The 21317-nt window shown below is 39.5% G+C and overlaps 1 protein-coding gene across 1 annotated transcript; it reads left to right on the forward strand.

Annotated features, from left to right (window-relative positions):
• Positions 1–16804: 16804 nt before the first annotated feature.
• Positions 16805–20819, forward strand: LOC147605864 (uncharacterized). The gene is made up of 6 exons (XM_086792565.1): positions 16805–17280; positions 17447–17576; positions 17740–17872; positions 17977–18013; positions 18234–18441; positions 20196–20819. Exons 1-6 carry the CDS (start codon positions 17038–17040, stop codon positions 20321–20323), a joined length of 879 nt encoding a protein of 292 aa, XP_086648691.1. The 5' UTR covers positions 16805–17037; the 3' UTR covers positions 20324–20819.
• The last annotated feature ends 498 nt before the right edge of the window (positions 20820–21317 follow it).

Below are 21317 nucleotides of genomic sequence, written 5' to 3' on the forward strand. Positions count from 1 at the left end.
GAATGTGTATGTGAAGAATGGATGTAACTGTGTATGTGAAGAATGGATGTGAATGTGTATGTGAAGAATGAATGTGATATTTTCCTTGATCTGACTATGGGACTTACGGGTTCGATCAAATCAGTTCAGTTAGTTAAGGCTTTTGAGTACTTTAGAGTAAAAATATTCTAGAGGATTCGCCCGTGTTCTTCGGGCAAGGGAAATCTTTCCGGGTTCGGTTTCGAAAGAACCAAGGGATTAGTCTCTTGTCTGGATATACGTGGCCAAGGCCCCGAGTGAGGGACCTTGCCCCACACAAGAAGTGCTACTTCTACTGCTAGCACCCTAGAATTCGTTGCGCGGTGGGGACATGGATCTTTCAGCTGCTGCTGGTATCAGAGCAATTCGGCTAAAGTGGATCAATCGAGAAGCCAAAAATGTCAAAAATTTATGAAGTAGCAGTAAAAGGGATTTGGCTAAAGTGGATCAATGGAGAAGCCAAAAATGTCAAAATTTTATAAGGTAGCAGTAAAAGGTTATAATTGTGTGACGAAATTCATACAAATTGATATTCAGATTGAAATTCATAAATTAGTAATTGAGTCTTCAGATGGAAATACCGCAATTGCATGGAATCCCTGATTTGCCTGAGGCCTAGACATGATGGTATTTACCTTATAATTCCAAGGACCGTGACCACCCGTATATATCGAGGGTATAACTGCAGCTCTTTACTGATAGTATATACGAGTAAATCTAAGACCTTGAAATTATAAGCAAAATGCTATCCTGATGATGAATTCAAATGTGGTTGATATGATTTTAAAATTCTGGTTGAGAACTGATGAGTTGATTTGGATTCTAATTGAAAAGCAATGATTCCTCAATTTTGGTTGAAAAGTGAGATGCTGAGAACTGATGAGTTAAGAGTTGATGAGTTGATTTGGATTCTGATTGAAAAATGATGATTCCTCAATTTTGGTTGAAAAGTGAGACGCTGAGCAAAACCACAATGAGGATGAATGGGATGAGTCCCTATGATGATGTTCATAACTGGAATGACGATAATGACTTCAACAAATCACTACAAGATTAGTGGATTATGCTAGCAGATTGCTACTGTTAACACTTGACCGAGTGGATCAAGTTAAGGGATGTCAAATTAAAAATCTGTATAATTGAAATTCCCATGGAGGACTGTTCAGATGGAAATTCCCATGGAGGACTGTTCAGATGGAAATTTCAATCTAATGGACCATTATTGTGTTAAAGATGAATGATATAATCTAAAAGAATTGTTATCTGATGATGAGTTCTATATAAGGGATCTTTATCCTAGGATTCTATTGGGTTCACCAGACTATAAGGAACCCCATAATCACTTGGATCTTAAGGGAAAGAGTTGTCCTCTAGTTTGTGAGATGAGGACATCTCGCGTTTTTTTAATGGGGTAGGATGCAAGATTCCTCCCTCTTCAACTTTTGAGGTGTGCAGGTGTAAGAACCTCCCCTTCTAATCTTATAATTATTCCCTTCTCGAAAATAAAAGAAAGATCCTGTTTTACCTTGTTTTGGCATGGAGAGAGGAAATGTCTAGAGGGAGGTAATTCAAATTTTGGATATAAAAATCTTCCTAGTGTCTAAAATGATTTCCCCTGAAACGAAAATTCAAAAAGAACTTTCCAATGTGCAATTGGAATTAATTAAAAATAGGTAAAAAGGACCTTAGCAGCCTAAGGGTCCAGATTTTCAAAAAAATTTAAGATTTCTTACTTACATGAATTTCTGGGAGCTTTCCTTTGGCTTGATGGTTTGAGGGATCTACTCTTGTTTGCAACAAGAGTGGCCACCAATTCTTTAGAAGTAGGAATGGTCAAAAAACTAATGAATTATTAACAAATTCACAGTTTTTGGCTCTAGGGAGGAGCAAAGTAATAGTGTATAAAACACTATTAAGCTTTAACAAAGGGGGAAGCTTCTATTTATAGGAAAAAGTGAGCCTCTAACCAAGCAAACCAATTCTAGAATTTTCTAGATCAGTTTGGTCAATTTTTGACCATTTTTAGGTCAGTTTAGGTCACTTTTGGATCTAGTTGAAGCAGGAGAGAGGAGAGATGAAAATATCTCATTATTTGTGAGTTTAAAACTCAACCACACATGTGAAATAGGTGCCTCCTTCATGAGGGGAAATTCCCCACACTGAGGTGTCAAAAATGCATCATTTCTCTAAATATCTCTTCTTTTTTTAACTAATATCCTTGTCCTTAGTCAATTCTTCATCTTATGTTACTCATTTTTGGGGGGATTTTCTTTATTTCTTCTATTTATCTCCTTTCTATATTTGGATTAATCTAAATGGTCCCTCAAAACCTTAATCTAAAATTTTTAAAAATCTGGACCCCCAGGATAAGGCCTTTTGAACATATTATAATTGATTTCTAATGCACCTTCTGAAAATCTTTTTGAACTTCTGTTTCGGGGGAATTTATTTTAATAAGAAGAGATATTTTTCCATCCAAAAATATCCAAAATCTGAGTAATCTCTCTCTAGAACATTTTCAAGATCTTTCTTTTCTGAAGAGGGATTTGATTACAGGGGAAGATACTGGACATCCTGAGAGACTGGGGAGGAATCTTACAAATGTTGTCAAAGCGGAGAGAGGAGTAGGTCCATGAAAAATTCAGATGTTAATTGCCATGTTAATTGCCAAAAATATCATTGAGGACATTGTAATGAAGGTTGGCAGAAAGAAGGAGGAACTTTTTGGAGACAAAGAATTATTAAACTTCCTTGATGAGCTATGCCCCTTAGTGCAAACAAAAAGGTTTGGAAAAGTTCTTATCTTCTATATATTTATGGAGCCATATATCAAGAAACTGTTAATTGATTAAATGGTTGTATTTGCAGTTTTGAAAGGATGGTTAGCAAAGCAAGGAAGTCTGCATTATGGGGAGGATCGGGACTTGATGCTATTTTAGAGTTGAAGAAGAACTGTATGTATGATTTTTTTCATTGTAGTCACTTTCCTGGACAAGGATTTAAGGAGGACCGATGCTTCATTTTCAAAATGTCTACAAAAGGACCTGCATGTGGTGTTGACTTGGTGAGGCGGATGGATCGAGATGGAAGTGGTGATTTAAACACTACATGGGTTATGTTTGACCACAACACAAAGAGTAGTTAGGTGGTCAACACTTCATTAGGAATTTTTTGCGCCCAAAGAGGGCCTCTTGGATTAACTTTTGATTAGGAATGGACCAATAGGAAGAGGGCTAGGTGCACATTTTTGACTTCTTTGACCCTAGGGGGCCTAGGCTTTGGTTTGCTAATGGGGCCTAATTACTACTCTTGTCCCCCTACCTCTTGGGCCCAAACTTAGACCTAGAATCGCGCAGATTAAAAACCCTAATAATTGAAAATTTTTATTTTTTTCCCGAAAGTGTGTTTTCCCTCTCAAACTTCCCCCCAACGTACTCTAGGTTTGGAAAGCTCATTTTGGACCTCTTTCTTCCTCTTCTAATGAGAGGTAAATAGATGTGATGAGATGTGGTGTGAATCAAATAGATGAGAATAAATGGATGGATAGATGTGATGCGAATCAAATAGATGAGAATAAATGGATGGATAGATGTGATGAGAATGAGAGGTAAATAGATGTGATGAGATGGGGTGTGAATCAGATAGATGGAAATGGATGGATGGATGGATGCGTCAGAAAAGGAGTGACGAGAATGTGAGGTGAATAGATGTGATGAGAAGTAATGTGAATCAGATAGATGGGAATGAATGGAAGGATGGAAGTGGATGTATGAGAAAGAATGGATGTGGATGGATGTATGTGAAAAGATGGATGTGGATGTATGTGAAAGGATAGACGTGGATGTGTATGTGATAAGTATGGATGTGGATGTATGTGGAAGAATATATGTGGATGTGAATGTGATGGATATGGACGAGGATAGAGGCGATGGGATGGAAGTAAATTGGATAGATACGAATGATAAAGCATGTGAATCGGGATGTGAATGAATGATAAGGGATGTGAATAGATGGGATGTGATGTGAATCGGGATGTGAATGAATGATATAGGATGTGAATGAATGTGATAGCATGTGAATCAGGATGTGAATGAATGTGATAGCATGTGAATCGGGATGTGAATGAATGATAAAGGATGCAAATAGATATGATGTGATGAGAATCGGGATGTGAATGAATGATAAGGGACGTGAATGAATGTGTTAGCTTGTGAATCGGGATGTGAATGAATGAGATGTGATGTGAAATGAATGTGATAAGATGCGATATAAACTGGATAGATGTTAATGTACGAGAAGTGATGAATGAGATGTGATGTGAAATGAATATGATAAGATGCGATATAAACTGGATAGATGTTAATTTATGAGAAGTGATGAGATATAAACTGGATAGATGTTAATGTATGAGAAGTGATGAGATATAAGGGTAGATACAAGTGGATGAGATATCTGATGAGGATAAATGAGGAAATAAGTGTTGAGATAGAAAAAGATGTGATTATATGAGAATGGGAATACTTATAAAAAAATGTGGATTGATGTAGATGGATGTATGGATAATGTGGATTGATGTGGATGGATGTATGGATAGTGTGGATTGATGTGTGGATAATGTGGATTGATGTGGATAGATGTATGGATGATGTAGATTGATGTGAATGGATGTGTGGATAATGTGGATTGATATAGATGGATGTATGAAAAATGTGGATTGATGTAGATGGATGTATGGATGATGTGGATGATGTGGATAGATGTGTGGATTGTGTGGATTGATGTGTGGATAATGTGGATTGATGTAGATGGATGTATGGATGGTGTGGATTGATGTGGATTAATGTGGGTTGATGTGGATGAATATATGGATGATGTGGATTGATGTGGTTGATGTGGATGGATGATGTGGATTGATGCGTGGATAATGCGATTGGATGTGAATTGATGTGGGAATGATGTGATGTGATAGGGATCGATGAAGAAAATAAAATTGTGGGAAGATGAGAAAAGATGGGGGCTAATGTGAAAGGATGTGGAGTAATGAGAAAAGATGGAAATATTGTTGGAACTGTATTGAAATCTGTTTTTAAATGACTGTTTTATGTCAAGAATGCTGGGAAAGCATTTTGACTATCGTGTGAATGAGGTCGTGGAGACCTATATGTTAAGTTGCAACTGCTGACACGGAGAGATCGGAGGACGTCTCGCGTAGCAAGGTCGGCCGAGGTCTTGACCAGCCTCGGTTTGATTTGAATGGTGAGCTTCCGATACAGTGCATGAGGGACCAAGGAAGCAGCCTATGAGTGAAGTGCTAGGTGACCTGCGAAGGATCCTAGAGGGTGTTGACCATACGGTACTCGGGCTCTAACGATATTGGAACAAGGAGTAAGAGTTGTTTTCTGAATTCGGGCATGGATCTGGTTGATTGACCTTGCTGCTCCTCAACAGATGAGTCCATGGCTGTTGGTTGATCTTGCTGATTTTCAACGGAGATTCCATCTAGATATTTTTATGTGATTATATTGTCGGGTACTATGAGCTAGGAACTATTGAAAAGGCCCCTGAGTGAACAGGTGGTGAGCATTCTGGTTGCCAATGATGCCATAAGTACACCGATGAAGGAAGGAATTGGAAATTAGGATTTAACTGGATAATTAGAGGTTTATGATCACTAACACTATGGTTTCATTAAATGATTGTTTTAAAGATTGTTGAAAGGCAAGTTCATATTGGGTGTGTAAGTGGTGTGACTAGTTTTATGTTTGCATGAATATCCGGCTAGGGGACCTGGGAACTCTTTTCCCTGGTACCCGGGACAAAACCTAACCAAATTCCTAATTGGATCCCATCACTACAGTGGTTGGGCTGTTGGCTAACCCATGGGACTAGATGGGGTTAGGCTAGACCGATGGATCCATAAATCGAGACTCAATTTCTGTATAGTACGATAGATGAGGTAAATCCTGGATAAAAATTGGTCTATGGAAAAGAATCAACGGCTGTGCCTCTCAATGAGGAAAAAAGCATTGGTCTCTATGATCTAAGTACAATCTTTTCCCTGATCTCATTATGGGACTTACGGGTTCGGTCAGATCAGTTTAGTTAGTTCAGGCTTTTGACTACGTTAGAGAAAATTTATCTGGAGGAGTCGCCCGTGCTTTCTGAGCAAGGGAAGTTTTTTCGAGTTCTCGATCGATGGATTAGTCTCGTCTGGATATCCGTGGGTGAGGCCCTGAGTGTGGGACCCTACCCCGCGCAAGAAGTGCTACTTCCGTTGCTAGCAACCCCAAATTCGTTGCGCAGTGGGGTCAGGGATCTTATAGCTGGTATCAGAGCAAATTGGCTAATGAGGATCAACCAAGAAGCCAAGAATGTCAAAAATTTATGAAGAAGCAGTAAAGGGTTGTAATTGTGTGATAAAATTCATACAAATTGATATTCAAACTGAAATTCAAAAATTGGTAATTGGGTCTTCAGATGGAAGTACCATAATTGTATGGAATCCCTGACTTGCTTGAGGCCTAGACATGATGGTATTTACCTTATAGTTCTAAGGACCGTGACTACCCGTATATACTGAGGGTATAATTGCAGCTCTTTATTGGCAGTATATACGAGTAAATCTAAGACTTGAGATTATAAGTATTAATACTATCCAAACGATGAATTTGAATGTGGTTGATATGATTTTAAATTCTGATTGAGAAATGATGAGTTGATTTGGATTCTGATTGAAAAATGAAGATTTCTGAATTTTGGCTGAATTGTAATATAAGCAAAATCATAATGAGGATAAATGGGACGAGTCCCTGTGATAATGTTCGTATTGGAAGACGTTAATGACTTCAGCAAATCACTATGAGATTAGTGGATTGTGCTGGCAGATTGCTGCTATTAACACTTAACCCAGCGGATCAAGTTAAGGGGGTGTCAAATTAAAAATCTGTAAAATTCAAAATTTCCATGGCGAACAGATAGAAATTTCGGTCTATGGACCATTATTGTGATAAGGAATTGAATGTTATGATCTGAGTGAATTGTTATCTAATGATGAGTTTTATATAAGGGATCTTTACCCCGGGATTCTGTTGGGTTCTCCAGACTATAAGGAACCCACAATTAGTTGGATCTTAAGGAAAAGAATTCTCCTCTAGTTTTGCGAGATGAGGACATCTCGCGTTTTTTAAGTGGGGTAGAATGTAAGATTCCTCCCCAGTCTCTCACGATGTCCAGTATCTTCCCCTGTAATCAAATCCCTCTTCAAAAAAGAAAGATCTTGTTTCTACTTTTGGCCTAGAGAGAGAAAATATTCTAGAGAGAGGTTATTCAGATTTTGGATATTTTTGGATGAAAAATATCTCTTCTTATTAAAATAAATTCCCCCGAAACAGAAGTTCAAAAAGATTTTCAGAAGATGCATTAGAAATCAATTATAATATGTTCAAAAGGCCTTATCCTGGAGGTCCAGATTTTTGAAAAATTTTAGATTAAGGTTCCGAGGGACCAATTAGATTAATCCAAATATAGAAAGGAGATAAATAAAAGAAATAAAAAAAATCCTCCCAAAAATGAGTAAATACTCACATAAGATGAAGAGTTGACTAAGGACAAGGATATTAGTTAAAAAAGAAGAGATATTTAGAGAAATGATGCATTTTTGACGCCTCAGTATTTCCCTTCATGAAGGAGGCGCCTATTTCACATGTGTGGTTGAGTTTTAAACTCACAAATAATGAGATATTTTCATCTCTCCTCTCTCCTGCTTCAACTAGATCCAAAAAGTGACCTAAATTGACCTAAAAATGGTCAAAAATTGACCAAACTGATCTGGAAAATTCTAGAATCAGTTTGCTTGGTTAGAGGCTCACTTTTTCCTATAAATAGAAGCCTCCCCCTTTGTTAAAGCTTAATAGTGTTTTATGCACTGTTACTCTGCTCCTCCCCAGAGCCAAAAACTGTGAATTTGTTAATAATTCATTAGTTTTTTGACCATTCCCTCTTCTAAAGAATTGGTGGCCACTCTTGTTGCAAACAAGAGTAGATCCCTCAAACCATCAAGCCAAAGGAAAGCTCCCAGAAATTCATGTAAGTAAGAAATCTTACTTTTTCTTTATTCTTTTAATGGTTTTCTGATTTTTTGTTATCTTTAACATGATAAACAGATGCTATGCCTTGTTGAAAAGGCTTTCCCCCTCTCTTCTTCTTAAATTCAGCCCTGGAATTCAACTTTAGAACAAGCTTCTTTACTTTTTGAATGTCTTTTCTTGATGTGCCAACTTGAACCTTGTGTAGATGTGTTCCAACATGAATCATTAGCCTTGTATGTGTATTATCCCAGGGAAATATATAATATGCCAGTCCCTATGCAGATGACAAGTTTTTGACAAAAATTGCACACCAATGTGCCAACTCTAGCAATGGCTAATATGCCAAGATCACATTTTTTTTAATGAGACCTTTGAAGAAAGCATTATTTCTGGTCCCACTGTTCTTGAAATGAGGACATAATTGATTCTGACACTCAAATATACCTACACAATATGCCACTCTTACAATTGCATCAATGTTGTGATGAGACGAAATTGGCCTTGTCCATACGTGTCCATCATACCTATGCTCCATGCCTTCCATATTGGCAAAGCATCCCAAAAGTTGGTGGAAGCTACTAGGAGAAGAGAAGAACACTCATATCGGACTTTACCATTGCCATGGCTCAGGCATGTATTTCGCATTCTGCATGTTGTTAAAACTTGGATTGATCTGTATTTTACATTCTACAATATGTTGCTAAAACGATAATCCTTGAAAATATATCTATGCTTTGCACATAAGCCATGGTAAAAAGCTCTCTCGTTCTCCAAATTGCTTAGTGTTCGGCATCATCACAAAAGTGTTTTGTAACAAATATATACTACACACACGGAAAGTTCAGATTCATTTCCCAACTTAACAAAATCCAACTTGAGAGTCTACTCACAAAAAAGCTTCAAACCATCAATTCTATCATGCATAGCATCTATCACTTTGTCATGTCTTAGCTAAAAACAAATAAGATTATATAAATCCATGAGATGAGCTGACTAGTGAGTTGTGAGTGGAAGTAGACCACCTCACGCCACTAGAGTGGAGTTTGATGAAGAGACATGATGCTCCTTTCCTGCCTGGCGATGACTGGTCGACCATCTCGAGAAGGACGCTTCATCCTTGGCCGCCCTCATGAATTTGTTTCCCTGCAGCTTCAGACACTGGCGCTAACCTTAGTGTTCCTCAGGTTTGATCTCCTCTCCGGCTCCTCAGGTTTGCCCTTGCGCCACCCCAGCGCAAGCTGTTGATTCGTGATGATATTTTTTGGAAGCCTCACTTGCCCCCTATATTTTCAAAATAAAATGAATAAAACCTATTGCCATGATAGGTGGAATCAGATGGGTTTGGAGAGAAAAACTCCCTCCCTTGCCGGAGTACCAATAGATGCGTCCGCAGAATAAGACCATACAGAGTAGGATATTACGTGGGGTGGCCTTAAAAAGTCCACAAACTAATCAACGCCTCATAGGATGTCTATTACACAAACAATAAAGAATCTGTGACCCCTCTCTATAGATGCAAGAGCTTATACACATTTTGTGACAAGTTTGTTCGAGCCTTCACTGTCCTTGCACCCGGCGCAAGCCCTTGATTGGTGCTCATGGTCATGCTACTGATTTTTCACTTACGCCCAACACAAGCCATTGACTGGGGTCCATGTGGGCCATGGCTCGTATTAGAGAGTATGAAGTTCAATCTTTATGTTGCCCAAAACTGCCCAACCTGCTTCTTTGCCGCCGTGGTCTTCCAATCGTAAAGCATCTCTCGTGCATGTGATTACCATCTTGTTAATTGAATATAACAAGGCTTCCATTTGAAACACAAACTTATTACCCAAGAAATAATGTATAAACTTGTTGACAGACTAAAAACCAGTCTAAGAGCTTCTCTTAGGCTAATGTGCTATAATTTTTTTCTACTTTGGTGGATAGCATTATGCTTGCATAGTAAACTAGTCGAAAACATCCTTCATCTAATTCCTGCATAAGAACACTTTTGATGCATCAACAAACACATGCAATATTATGTCCTACTCTAGGGGTTGCATAATTGTTGGTGCCTCTTTCAGCATTAGTTTGGAGTGCTTTCTCATGGTCTTCTAACCACACAAACATTGCATCCTTCTTAGAGTGTATAATGGGAAAGCTACATGAGAAATTTATTGTGCGATTTTATTTGACTAATATATTTTCCAAGCTCCTTCACATTGCTTGGTGGACTTAGCTTTTTGATAACCATGACTTTCCTTAGATCTATTACTAATCCTTCTTAAGGCAGAACATGTCCTCATAGTAATCCATTGGTTAGTCCAAAGGCACATTTAGCTGGTTCAGCTTTAACTTGTCTATTTGCACCTCTCCAAGCATAACAACTATACATGCTTCAAGTCAATTTTACACTTCATCGGATTAATGGATTCTTTTTCCCCCTTTATTTTTATTTTTTTGCATAATCTACTCATCCTCACTTTGGAAAATTTACAAAAGTAGAAGATTATGGTAGAAAAGAGTGTCCTCATAGCAGTCCATTAGTTAGTACAAAGGCACGTTTAGCTGGATTCAACTTTAACTTGTCTATTTGCACCTCTCCAAGCATAACAACTATACATGCTTCAAGTCAATTTTACACTTCATCGGATTAATGGATTCTTTTTCCCCCTTTATTTTTATTTTTTTGCATAATCTACTCATCCTCACTTTGGAAAATTTGCAAAAGTAGAAGAATAAGGTAGAAAAGAGCCTCTAATATTGCAAGCCAAATGTGTAATTTTGCGCTTTATAGAAAAAAAGGCTCTAATATTGATTGCAAGCCAAAGGTACAATTTTACGCTTTCTATGAATACACTTAAGGAAACACAAACACAAAATATACAAGAGTTCATGTTGATTACTTTTTTTAGAGACATAATGTGATGTATAAGATAGAAGGGAACTTATGAAAGTAGGTAAAATAAGCAAAATTGGAAAGGATAATCCTATTTTAAAGTCTACAAAGAGAAGGATATGTTAGGTTAAACTAAAAACAAACCACTAGTATCTTCTATAAAACCTTCTTTGATAGGTTAACTATCGGCATTTTTTATGTAGGCCAAATCCTAGAAAAAGGTGTTAAAAATATTCCATTAAAGTAGTGTTGAGGATACTAGAATGATCGTATTTGGAAGCTAAGTGACAAGGCTTCAAGAAAAGGTTGATATAAAGAGGGAATGCCTTTATAGGATTTGTAAGCATACTACTTTTTAGATAAGGATTCTTAACACATTACAAAAATGGAACTTTAGAGTGAATACCTTGTTTAGCTAACCAATATACTGAGCATGATAGTGATGAGTACAATATATACTTTGTGTGTAGTTTTACACAAGAATCCACCTAAAAGGTACCCAAAACCTCAAGTGGTTTATACATTAAAAGGTAAAGTGGTTTATACACAAGAATCCGTCTAAAAGGTACCCACCAAACTCAAGTGGTTTATACACAAGAATCCATCTAAAAGGTATTGACCAATATACATTATGGCTTGTAAGTGTGGAGCATACTTAATAGTACTTGTCTACATGAGGGTTAGCAAGACTTAAAGAGGTATCAATGAAAAAATGTTTGACATATATCAACCATGAAAAAGAATTTGGGCTAAGGTTGTGAATTATAAGTGTACAACAACATTCTCTTAATTTTGTCTCCACATTTGTACCATGCTGTCATGATCTCCTTGTTGTTGTATGATTGGTTGGTAGTGATAAATATCCAACTCTTGATGCTTATAGAAGCTGTAACTTTTGCATGGGGCTATTACTAAACGATTCACTATTTTTTAAATTTATGCATTATTCATGAAGCCTAAGAAAGATGTCAAAGTTCCTTGCTAGTACGTTGTAAGTTGTATTTCAAGTCAATACATGTGGGGAACATCTTTGTTGATAATGAGTTGTGTTTTTGAGTCAGTACATGTAGGGGACATCTTTGTTAACACGACAATTGGGCTCTACATGTGTGTAATCGATCCTTGTCTTTTCAGTACCTAGGGTAAATGTATGATCCACTTCAAACAAAATAACACTAAATTAAAATTGCTAGATTCAATACATTTGATCTCAACTATCACTATAATGGCATCATACATATTCACCTATTATCTGAGGTAGAGACATACGTGCTACGAATCAAAAGAGTTAGAGACTTACACACGCACACACACACACACAAAGATTAGTGATTAATTGCATGGCTTTCTTTTCTTTTTATTCAGGGCTAGTAGTGAATTAGGCATTTAGGAAAGATTTATTCCCAACAAAGAGGCCAATTTTTTTTATTTTTTATTTGGAGATCGAAGTTAGTGGATGGATAGGCCCTTCAACCTTAGCATTTGTTGCAAACTTTAATAAATACCCATTGAAAACCCCATTGGGTGGGCTTATAAATCCATTTCACACACAATGGGTCTATATTTTATTTGGAGATCAAAGTTGACCTTAGCATTTTTTGCAAACTTTAATAAATGTCCATTGAAAACCTCATTAGGTGGGGCTTATAAATCCACTTCACACATAATGGGTCTATTCCATGCACATTGTGGTTGCATTGGCAGATGTAATCCACTAGTTTTTGTCCATATGAAGGGAGGATGAGTGCAAGTCTTGGATGCCACTTCAACCCTTCAAGAGGCATTCTCTCCCCATCTCAACTGAACATGAATTCTTTTCCATCTTTGTCCAAATTCCACTCTATATCATTCATAACTCTCTAATGATTCTCAATCCACTGGGCTACTCTTCCCAACTCAACCACATGCAAATGGAACAATAGCAGGATTTTGGTATATTTTACAACCAAACTTGTCATGGATATGGAGAACAAATATGAAAATTGACACCAATTACAAATTATGTAAAAATAGTCCACGTGTGAACATTTGTGCTAGCATGCTTGTATTTCATTAGTGTTGGACTTTATCCTCCTATGCCTTTATATACAATTCCACCCATCCATGAGGCTTCTACACCTTATTTATTTATGGTTCCACTTATCCATGATGAGGCTTCTACACCTTATTTATTTATGGTTCCACTTACACCTTTCTCATGTTCTTGATATTGCCACTTCCCATCCCCTAACACATCCACCCCCCCCTCTCTCTCTTTCTCTCTCTCTCTCTCTCTCTCTCTCTCTCTCTCTCTCTCTCTCTCATGCACACACCCACACCCACACACACGCTTCTACATCTTTCTCCCATTCCACTTATCCATAAGGTTTCTACGACTCTCGTTCCTTAGTAGTGCCACCTCCCATTTCCAAACACATCCACCCCACCCAAATTCAATCCACATGGGTGTGTGTGTGTGTGTGTGTGTGCATGTGCACGCGAGTGTGTGTGTGCGCATGCGTGCAAAAGTGAGGCAACACAAGAAGCAATAAGATCAACAAGTTCTTTGGTATCTTTTTGTAAAGAGATTGAATACAACTACCCTTGAAAACTTGCTTGCACTTTTTACAAATGGTGCATTTATATGAGAGACTTACTATTTACAAAATGACACCATTCCAACTATACGAGAGACTTACTATTTACAAAATGACACCATTCCAATTATCAAAACAATATGGAAAACCAAAGAGAGAGATGACAAGGGATGAGCTCGTGGGCCTAGATTTTGATGCACCACATCGATATGGTTGCCACATCATTGAGGGTAGAGAAGAAGGAATAAGAACAATTGTTGAGATGCAAGGTAGAGATAAAGCCTTTCAGGAAAAGATTGAGTGTAGATTGTTCTCAACCTTCAGTTTACATGCAAACTCGATGCACTGCATCAAGTTCACGGGGAATTGTATGCATTATAACATAATCAAATAAAGAAAAACTGAAAAGTTTGAATGGAGAAGAAGATCTTGCCTTAGATGAAGGCCGCCTTCTCTTCTGTCCACCATATTCGCATCGACAAATTTTAGCCACAGCATGGTATAAACAACATACATAAGCCACGTAGCATGAAATCAAGCAAAGATGTTGCCGATTGTGTAGAAAAAGGGATAGTAGGGAGATATACGCAAGCGATAAAGTGCCCAAGGAGAAAGCGGTTACCCCCCCCCCCCTCTCTCTCTTTCCCCCCCCCTAGTTCATAGCATGGGGGCCTTTGCCTCTCTCAGATCATTGTTTGTTGGTCTTTGTCTCATACGATCAAAGCGTTGTGAGTGTGTGTGTGTGTGCGTGCATGTGTGCATGTGTGTGTAGTCTTTAACTCTTTTAATTTGTAGCACGCATGTCTCTACCTTAGATTCTCTCTCTCTCTCTCTCTCTCACACACACACACACACACACACACACACACACACACACACACACACACACACAAAGAGGACCGAAAGATTAAAGGTTGGTTTGTTTGGGGGGCCATAAGGGAAGAGGGCTGTGGACATGCAAGGGAAGCGGAATAGCCAGTTTGGGGGTTGTGAGGAAGAGCAACATCTAGTTTGGGGGCTGTATGGGTGGTTGTCAAGCATAAGGTTCATACCTTATAGCTTCGTAGGGACCTTAATATCAGTTATTCCACCCATGTCAGAGCAATAGAGTCCCTAGCTAGTCAAATTCAGGGGATTGTGTTAATCCACGTGTCAGGACTATGGTCCTATGGAAGTCGAACCCTAGCATAAGTTAATAGCTTTCGGAGTCTCGAGAGTATTGTTAGTGCTAGCGGGGTTCAGGGGTTAATGGGCGTTAGGGTTTGGTCGATGTGTGTACACATCTAAGTTAGCCCGGCCGCTAACCCCTGAACCCCGCTAGCACTAACAATACTCTCGAGACTCCGGAAGCTATTAACTTATGCTAGGGTTCGACTTTCGTAGGACCATAGTCCTGACACCACGTTGGGTGATAGAGTCCCTAGCTGGTCGAAATCGTAGGACTGTATTAATCTATGCTGGGTGATAGGGTCCCTAAGTGGTTAAAATTGTGGGAGTGCGTTAATCTACATGGAATATGCTAAAGATTTCCACCGATATTTAAATCACTTTTCCCCTAAATTGTGGGACTGTGTTAATTTACATGGAATATGCTAAAGTTTTTACCAATATTTAAATCACTTTTTCCAAAGCCAAGGGGACGCGTAACCTTAGAGCTGCTAAGGGTAGAAACCTTAAGGTCGAAGGAGGTAAAAAATGGGTCCCCTCAATAGTTTTTTTGCACAATATTAATTGATTAACAAAGCCAAGGGGACGTGTAACCTTAGAACTGCTAAGGGTAGAAACCTTAAGGTCGAAGGAGGTAAAAAAATAGTTAGAAGTTTCTTGAAGGCGGGGAAAAACCTGAGATTTCTAGAGCCATCCTTTGTGCACCGCCTTTCTCTAGCTCTATAAAAGCATGAGGCTGCATGCTAATGCGTTGGTGGGGGGGAGTGGGGGGAGGAAGACGAAGAGATGGGAGGGGAACGAAGGTGGATGGTTGGGGGGAGGGAGGAGGGGAGGTTATGCGAGGGAGAGAGAGATAGAGCACTTGAGAGAGTTGAAGGTCTAAAGAGACAACACGTTGGTCTAGTGCGAGAGAAAAGAGAAAGGACGATGAGGGGGGAGAGGAGCTCCAGACGGGAGATTTAATTAAAAACTTTTTTTGGGGATCAATAATAAGTATATATATTAATTAAAAGCTGAGTACACAACTATGCCTTTTGGGGATCAATAATAAGTATATATATTAATTAAAAGCTGAGTACACAACTATGCCTTTTAATTAAACCTTAATTAAAAACTTTTTAATTAAGGTTTAATTTAAGAACCTTAGGGCCTAAAGTTAAAGACCTTAGGTGAACTATCTGAAAAAAAACCTTAGGTAAACTAAGGTTTAATTAATTAAAGGGGTGGGTCTGCTGGATTAATTAATTAACTAGTGAAATAGGCAAGGTGAATAAAAAATAGGGTGAGCAGCAACGCTCGGAAAAAACCCGAGTTTAGTGTAATATCACCTTCAAATTTTAAAAAATACCTGCAAATTTCTAGCTTGAAGGTGCCAATAATTGTAAAATTTGAGGGAATATAGTACAAATACCTTCAAAAATAAAAAAACTCTTCATTGATAATTTCTTAATTTTATATATGAAGGTTTTCCAAAAACAAATACCTTCAAAAATAAAAAAACTCTTCATTAATAAATTTTTAATTTTATATATGAAGGTTTTCCAATTTTTGAGAAAATAGTTTTTATCGAGCACTGGTGAGCGGTGTCATGCATGAAGTGATTTAAATACTTTACTTGGTCTCGAAAGTAAGGTTTGGATTAACATTTAATAAAAAAATGAAGGGGGAGGGGGCAAAAGAAGGGGGGCGACGAAAGTCGAATCTATGGTGGGAGCGCACCAATGCATATCACATGGGGGCAAATGGATAATGTACAGCCTTGTAATAACTTCAAACATAATTAAAAAGTTTGAAATGTTGGGACAACAGGCGGTTGCCGGTTTTGGGAACCGGCGCCCACCAACTGGAAACAGAAACAGGGTGGGGACGGGGTAGTCGTGGGCTGTAATCGATTCACAGGGACACGTGGCAGTTGAGCGTTTGTGATTATGGGCAGAGAGATGATGCATAGCTAATACAGGGTGGCCAGCTCAGCGAAGCCTTTAGGATATTATATTCTCTCTCTAGAAAACACACACACTCTCTCTCTCTCTCTCTCTCTCTCTCTCTCTCGGTGTGGACTCTCTCTCTACAATCTTCTCTCTCTCCCCCTCTCTCTCTCTCTCTCTCTCTCTTTTGGTAATGACAAAATCTGCGTTTCTGCGATGGCTGGCTTTCGTTCTCTGTGAATCTGATCTAGCAACTACTTGAGCAGCCAGTTGTAGAGATTTGCCCTGCTGGGCTTCTCTCTATCTCTCTCTCTCCTTTTCTCTCTCTCTACTCTCTGTTCTTACCCTGTCTTCTCTCTCTTGTTTCTCTCTCTTGCCCCATGTCTTCTCACCCTCCCCCCTCTCCGAGCTCACTGCAGCAGCAACATCAAGACCTTGCGCCGAGCAGCCCCTTCACCAATAGCCAGTTTGGGGACACCACACTGACCAAGGTTTTTGTGGGCGGCCTGGCTTGGGAGACCCAACGGGACAGCGTCCGGCGCTACTTCGAACAGTTCGGGGAGATTTTAGAAGCTGTCGTCATCACGGACAAGGCCACAGGCCGCTCGAAGGGCTATGGCTTTGTATGATTTACCCTCATGATCTTAAGCTAAGTCGTCTAGATTAAGGTCGTCGCCCATATTAAGGTCATCTGCTTAGGTTACGTTGCCGAGACTAAGGCCATATTCATGCATTTTTACAGTCGCTGAATTGTTAATCTCAAGTGCTTAGATCAAACCCATATTGCAGGTAACCTTCCGTGATCCAGAAGGTGCTAGAAGGGCTTGCGCAGATCCCACCCCTGTTATTGATGGAAGAAGAGCCAACTGCAACCTGGCCTCTCTTGGCGTCCGCTCAAGACCTGGCACTCCACAACAAGGTAGGAAAGAGATTAACGCGTGGTTGATGGCTTGTTAATCTCGTGTTAAGAGTTGCTTAAGTCTGTGATCTACGCTCCACATGTCGTGCAATCCATGGTGATTAAGACACTTGTTAGTGATATCGATGTGATTAATGGCTAATCATGGATGTTCCCTCTCTAGGAGGGCGATTTAGAGGAGGAAGCCCTGTAGCTGGTCGTTCTCCAGGCAGAGCTCAACCTTTCAATGGGGCTGCCAGTTCACCCCAACACCTTCCTTATTCTTATCAGCAAGCTTACCCATACCCTCCATATGGGTAAAGATTAATCTTAATCACTCTGGTCATCAGATGAAACGTTCTAACAAATTTGTCATGAGAGTGAAGAGGCATATTAATGATCGAAGTCTTGACGATTGCAGATATCTACCATACCAGCAAGAATACGTCTATCCACCTGTGAGGCCTTAATTCTCTATGATGATGATGATGGTGGTGGTGGTGGTTTAATGTTAATCCTGGGCAGGAAGAAGTTAACGAGAAGGGTTAATTAGGGGAGATTGTGTTGATATGTTGTGTGTTTTTTTTGGGGGGGGGGGGGGATTTTTGCAGACTGTATTTCCGTGATGAGTACTGACTGACGCATTTGCGGCCTGGTGGTGTACCCTCTTTTGCGCAGAACATGGTGTACAACGGCCCGTTCTACGTGACTCCACCGTTCCCCCCACCGCTCTATGGAGGAGGAGGCCCCCCTCCACCAACGTTGGGAAGCCCCACTGCTGGCCCTTACCCTTACCCGTTCTCGCCAAACCAAGCTTTCCACGTACCTTTCCCCTACGCAGCCTCGGGAGCACACGTGCCATTTCAAAATCAACCACCATCATCAGGTTTGGCTCACCACCCCCCCTTTCCCTAGGTAAAGTTTTTTGGTGAAGTTTTACCCCTTAGCATTTCTTCATCAACGTAGGAAGGAATACATCAATGTTCTCCCCACATTAGTGCACATTGCACCCGTTTGTGCTAATCTTCTACCTATGCTAAAGCTTAGTTAAGTTTCAACCTTTCACACATGTTTCATATTGAGAGGTTTTAACCATGCCCGTGTGTACCCATCCCAAGAACCTTGCCTAGGTACTTCGACTCGCTACCACTCTGCCTCCACTCTGCCTCAATCGAAGACACTTCCTTACATGAACATAAGGCAATCTAAATTTTATTTCATATTGTGGCAAAATCTTACACATGGACTTTTGCTTTCCATTGTGGTATAGTTCTTATACATTTAACTTTGCTCACAATAATGAGAAGTACCTACTCATGCTAAATTTAGATAAGTTTGAACCTTTCATACTCATTTTGGTTTGTTTTCTCTTTATTATAGAAGTAAAGGTTTGATTAAACTACACTTGCCAACTTTTGCTTTACAATGTACCTCCCTAGTATTATAACTTTGTAAATTTTGAAAGGTTATCAAAGGATCACTTTTGCTAGTAAGTGATAAATCTTGGCACCGTGTTGTGTGGAGGGGCAAATAAGAAGGTCAGTACATAAGTGATAACCTACTTTTGTTGCTTGGAGGGCCTAGGATAATCTTTGCTCCGCTTACACATCCAAGCAAGCATGCGCTAAGGTAGTAATACCTTAGTAAAGGTATAGGATTCCAACCCCAACGTCATCTAGTTATAATAGTTAAATTCTTGGCCTAGATATCTAAATTATCAATTTGGCTTAAATGTGCTAGTTGGTTGTAATGTTGTTTTGTAGTTTGGGGGGGAGAGGGTTTGGTTTACATTTAACCTTTCTTTTCACTCAATTTTGGAGCTTTGTCAAAATTACTTTTGAATTTTGCTATTATCTTTTTTTATTATAGGAAAGACAAGTGCGAGTTAACCTCTAGGTGTTAGTGAATGTTGTTGAGATCTCCAAAATAGGGTGTTTCACCTCATCTTTGTGTTAATGGTTTCGCTTTCCAATTGCCCCCCCCCCCCCCTCTCTCTCTCTCTCTCTCTCTCTCACACGCAGTCGTATGCATGTGTTCGTGCGAGCACCCCCACACACACAAGGTTTAGAGGGCAACAACAAATGGTAAAGTACTTGCCAAAGTGTAGGTAAGTAAAGGGAGCGCAAAGTAAAAGGACTGAGTATTGGACACCCCAACCTTGGAAATAGAGCTCATCCACCCCTTTGTAAGCCTAAAATACTTTTCCAACAGAAGTGAAAGGACGGAGCTGACATTTTTTAATGGGTGGAAATGTGCAATTAACATTGTTTTTTTTGATATCCACGATTTGGAGGTTGCAATGTTCATAAATTGTCTCGTTGACTTTTCAACCGTAATCTAAAAATATCGTAAGTTATTAAATTCCTAACCTTTGAGTTCGAATTTTTTTTTTCAATGGGGTCACTTGTGCTTCAGTTTAGGTTTCACCTTTCTCATTTCTTTAAAGAAACCCCGGGCGGGCGGGAGAGCCCTTGATGGAGTTAGTCTGTAAGCCCGTCCTCAGTGGAGTTAGTGGGGCTAGCAAGGCCATCCGTCTGAACACAGAAATTTTAAATTAGGAGGTGGTCATGCGCTCATGTATATTTTAGTAAGAAGATCCAAAAAGCTAATGACTAACATTATTGCTTTGATTCGATGCAGGTTTAACTCCAGATCAATCACCGCCCACTAACGTGGCAGCTGGCACGGGCCCACAGTTCGGGTTACCGCAACAGCATTTCCCAGGATCAGGAGCGGCTTCCCAACACGGCCAACAGCCATCCGATTAGAAAGAGCCAATTAAAAAATTTCAAAAAAAAAGAAAAGAAATTGAAAGGCTCCAAAGTTTAAAAACACACACAAAAGGTTGACCGGATTGAAGAGGGGAAGTGGGGTCAAACACTTGAAGGCGCCGCACATTTCGAGCACTCATTGCACAAACGCATTCCCCCCGCCCACGTGGCAGCTTTCTGGACATTGGACAAGCTGGTGACCTCGAATTGAACGCTGCCACGTGATCCTCCTCTCCTTCCTCGATTTCTGTCGCCAAAAGTTATCCCTTTTTTGCGGGCCAGCTGGTGTCTGGACGGACATCTCCATTTTTCATTTTGGACGAGTATCTCACGCCCCCCTAATGGTAGGTAGCACCCCCAAGTCCTTAGCTCTAGCGTAACGCGCAGCTAATTGGTTCCAACCCCATTTCTACTAACATCCATCCTCATCCTTAGCTCTAGGACTTACTAAGGTTCTCTTTATTCTAATATGAGCATCACCAATTTTCACTCTGACTATTTTTTTGTTTGGTAGTGTCTAGGTGTGTGTGAGTGCGCGAGTGTGTTTGAGAGAGAGAGAGAGAGAGAGATCCATCTCTGCATTCCCTTGGGACAACACAGAATGTGTACCCCAAGATTTCTGATGAAAAGTTCAAGGTTGAAACTTGAAATCGATTTATTGGCATATTAGTTTCCATCAATTTGTCCTCTAGGTAGAGGTACAAAGTAGACTTTTTGAAAACATTCAATAGGCATGATCATGAACCTTAAACCAAGTGTCCAAGAGTCGAATGCAATGTCTTCTAATCTCGATGAAAAGTCCAAGGTTAAGTTTGTTGTTATATTGGTTTTCATCAATTTGTCCTCAAGCTCAAGGTAAAAGTAGACTTGTTGAAAACATGGTTGTCCTTATTAATCATGATAATAAACCTTCAAGCAAATGGTCAAGAGTCAAATGCAATGTTTTCTCCAAGGGAAATTCTATCCAAGTTGTATGCATTTTGCCCCATGG

This window comes from Cibotium barometz, chromosome 58, assembly GCF_041138505.1.
Source record: "Cibotium barometz isolate CiBa-2024 chromosome 58, ASM4113850v1, whole genome shotgun sequence".
Lineage (NCBI taxonomy): Eukaryota > Viridiplantae > Streptophyta > Polypodiopsida > Cyatheales > Cibotiaceae > Cibotium > Cibotium barometz.

Excerpts from the sequence above, each read along its gene's own strand:
- LOC147605864 (XM_086792565.1), top strand. The coding sequence starts at position 17,038 with ATGTCTTCTCACCCTCCCCCCTCTCCGAGCTCACTGCAGCAGCAACAT. Across the intron at positions 17,281-17,446 it reads GCTCGAAGGGCTATGGCTTT|GTAACCTTCCGTGATCCAGA; the intron begins GTATGATTTACC and ends CCCATATTGCAG. Across the intron at positions 17,873-17,976 it reads TACCCATACCCTCCATATGG|ATATCTACCATACCAGCAAG; the intron begins GTAAAGATTAAT and ends TGACGATTGCAG.